Here is a 3,324-nt window from a genome sequence, read left to right as displayed (position 1 = left end):
TTTATACATGAAAGATTAACACAGACAATGTTATTAATCACTTCATATGCGGATCTCAACAGCAGGAAATTAAGAACAACTTAAACTACTACCGGTGTCTTAGACTAAGAATGAAAGCTGAAGAGATAGGCTGGTTAGGAGCAGTCATCCTCTTATTTGTAAAGCTATTACACACCCCCTAACACGTCCTTAGATATTTTGGATGAACCACTTAACCCCTAACTTGAGATCCAAGCATCCGGTGCCCACAGGCTCTTCACGACTTTTCTTTGCCTCGTCGCAAGTTTCGCGATGAAGTAACATGCCTCCTCCCGCTCCCGCCGGAACTCCAACTGATTTTGAGGCACAAACCCGAAAACCGTCCGCCGGTGGTTTTGAGGCCCAAACCACCAAATTGCCTAGAAAAGCGTATCTGCTACACCTCCTCCATAATCTCGACACGTGTCACCATCGTCCTCGACCACCCGATCATCAACTCCTCCAGCGCCTTCGCTTGACTTGATTTATCATCATCTTGACTTGTCAACACGGTCTACTTCTCCTCATGTACTCTTGCTTGTTGATGTTCCCAAGGGTAAACATTTTATTGGGATTCGTTTTGTTTTCAAGACACTTTTATGAACATTTGGTGATTTCATTATTATTGATAAAAATTAATTTATGACATATATGTACACAAAGCGACCCATGTTAGGCGGGGGGGATTTAATGCAACAAACTAGAACGATAATAACGGGAAAAAAGAACCGAAAATAATCTATTCATTTTCTTTCTTCATCCTGTGCTCTTGTTTCACCCTACTCTACGCCAAGCGCTACCATCGCCTGCGATTTCCAGTGCCTGGCCTTCTCAAACCCATTGGCGTAGCACTCGAAGTCGTTGACGGTCATGTCGATCTCCTCCTCGGTGTTCATGACGAACGGGCCCAGCTGCGCGACGGGCTCCCCGATGGGCTCGCCGCCGATGAGCAGGAAGCGGAGCGGCCTGTCGTCGGACTTGTTCCACACCTCCAGGCCGTCGCCTTGGCCGAGCAGCAGCAGGTGGTGGGCGCCGACGGGCGCGCACCGCTCGGCCCCGAACACGCCCTCGCCCTCCAGCACGTAGGCGAAGGCGTTCCACGACGCGAGCACGGGCTGCCGCACCACGCCGCGCGGGCGGACCGTGAAGTCCAGGTACATGGTCGGCGTCCGCGTGCACACCGGCGACCGGACGCCCATCGCGTGGCCGGCGATCACGCGCACCGTGACGCCGTCCGCGGACGTGCACGCGATGTCCTTGCTCTGGATCTCCTGGTACCCGGGCTCGATCCTGCACGCAGGCACGGGCGTCGTTTTCCAATGTCAGTCACCAAAGCTCATCCAACTTGCAGTGAGTCGACAACACGATCACGACGGAATTGACACTTGGGCCTGCGCCGTGTCGAGCGTCTCGTCAAAGAGGAAAGGGTCACGTACATTTTGTTGCCGGAGTAGAGGTTGACCCAGAGCTGCAGGCCCCTGGACGTGCCGGGGCCGGCGGGCATCTCGGAGTGCACGATGCCGCGGCCGGCCGTCATCCACTGCACGTCGCCGGCCTTGATGGTGCCACGGTGGCCCTCGAAGTCCTCGTGCGTCACGGCGCCCTGAAACAGCGTTCCATGCCCACCCATGGGGGAGGAAGTCAGAACTCAGAACTGGACTGTGACCCTCATTCTTTTTACACAAGCTCATTACTTTCTTATAATAAGAAGTCAGAACTACCGGTACCAACTGATTATGACCCTTTCACAAGTTTTTCAAAGACCAAACACACACAAATTGTTTACGGGGACGATGACACTATAATCTTTCGGTAATGGGCTAATGGCTTTCTGGTGCCGTGTTCATCCCTTAAGCGCGGAAAAGTATCGCAACGCGGGTGGTGGTTGACGGGCAGCATCGAGGGGAAGTGGGGAGGCTACCGAAACCGGGCCCGTCGGGACGGATTCTTCGAGTGCAGGGGAAGAAACTTTGAGAGCAACCAACCGCTGAGATATCATCATCATTTGGCGCTGTTGACAAACGGCACCACGCGGTTCGTTTCCTAACGCCTGCTTGGTTGCCAACGACGCTGCCGTCTTTACGGCTCATTGAGTCGTTGGGGATGAATCAAGCAAGGAATGCCTTTTGCGTTTGAATCCGCCAGAGAGGATGCAAGGCGACGTGCATGGCCGCTCGTTCATGCTTGCTCTGACTAAAACGGAAGAACAGACTAAAATGGCGGAGTCGAAGATGGGCATACCTCAAGCATGTAGGTGACGGTCTCGAAGCCTCGGTGTGGGTGGTCGGGGAACCCGGCCGGAGCAGAAACTGCGCGGAATTCGGGCAGGGAACCGGTTAGTTCAGTCGAAATGGGGGCATACAAAGATGACGAACGATCGATCGTTCAGAAAGAGAAATAAAGGGCCGAATGGATGGGAGCTCACCGGAGAACTCGTCGAGGACAAGGAACGGATCGAAGTACCTCAGCTCGAACCTGCGCGGACCGAATTCCATCCATCCCAATCAGCAAACCAAACCAAGAAATGCCAGCTCCTCTCCAATCCATGGCATGCAGCCTAATCCTATCATCTGATGAAGATGAATGAGACCTACCTCCCGATGCTGCGGCGGACGACGGCGCCCGCGCCCTCGTGCTGCGGCCGGGCCAGGAACTTCCGCACCACCTGCCGGGGCTTCTCCATTGCCGCCGCTAGCTCCAACCTCCTCTGCTCTGCTTCTCCAACCGCCAGCAGCCGACCGAACCCGTGTTCTTGTGCGCAAGTACGACGACGATGGCTTTGCCGTTGCCTTTGCCGTCTGCACTCTGCTATATAGGAGCACTCGTAGCAGGGGAGGCGCGTGCGAATCCGCCTTGATTCCGCTACGCCCCCTAGGTAGGTCAAAAGCGACAGCTGTTCTCGCACTCCTGGCCTCCTCCCTCGTTTTCCTGGCCGCTCTCCTGTCCTGTGCGCGAGAATATATAAAACATGACGACGCCCGCCGTGAGGCCGGCGTGGGCGCATCTCCCCAAGTCCTCCTCTTGGTCGTCGTCTCGCTTCGCTGGTCACGCTGACGCCAGGCGCACGCAATGCCCCCGTCGGTCCGGTTGCAATTGCATACGCGCGCCTTGTGACAGCGTCGCATCAGCAATCAGCAAGCGGGCGCGGTGGTGATCGGTCAAGGCTAACTCCTCGCTGTTAAAGCGCCACGTTGATGGTCTCACGTACTAACCCTTGTGGACTTTGGAGGATTATGACTGGAAGGTACTCCTGCTGTAGTAGTAGGAAAAACTTTTTTACTGGATCGGAAATTGTGGACCAGACTG

At 55.0% G+C, this 3,324-nt stretch overlaps 1 protein-coding gene across 1 annotated transcript; it reads right to left on the bottom strand.

Annotated features, from left to right (window-relative positions):
* Positions 1–613: 613 nt before the first annotated feature.
* Positions 614–2,962, bottom strand: LOC136546477 (pirin-like protein At1g50590). Its single transcript, XM_066538448.1, has 5 exons — positions 2,613–2,962; positions 2,444–2,493; positions 2,260–2,327; positions 1,455–1,621; positions 614–1,308 (listed from the first exon to the last, which is right to left on the bottom strand). The coding sequence occupies exons 1-5, from the start codon at positions 2,699–2,701 to the stop codon at positions 798–800; spliced, it is 885 nt and encodes a 294-aa protein (XP_066394545.1). The 5' UTR covers positions 2,702–2,962; the 3' UTR covers positions 614–797.
* Positions 2,963–3,324: the final 362 nt, after the last annotated feature.

Source organism: Miscanthus floridulus, chromosome 3 (assembly GCF_019320115.1).
Source record: "Miscanthus floridulus cultivar M001 chromosome 3, ASM1932011v1, whole genome shotgun sequence".
NCBI lineage: Eukaryota > Viridiplantae > Streptophyta > Magnoliopsida > Poales > Poaceae > Miscanthus > Miscanthus floridulus.
Note: the sequence above shows the minus strand (reverse complement) of the source record. Positions and strands in the feature narration are given on the sequence as shown.

Coding starts and splice junctions, on each gene's coding strand:
- LOC136546477 (XM_066538448.1), bottom strand. CDS start 2,701: ATGGAGAAGCCCCGGCAGGTGGTGCGGAAGTTCCTGGCCCGGCCGCAG. Junction 2,494..2,612: donor GTCCGCCGCAGCATCGGGAG/GTAGGTCTCATT, acceptor CGGTCCGCGCAG/GTTCGAGCTGAGGTACTTCG. Junction 2,328..2,443: donor TGTCCTCGACGAGTTCTCCG/GTGAGCTCCCAT, acceptor AATTCCGCGCAG/TTTCTGCTCCGGCCGGGTTC.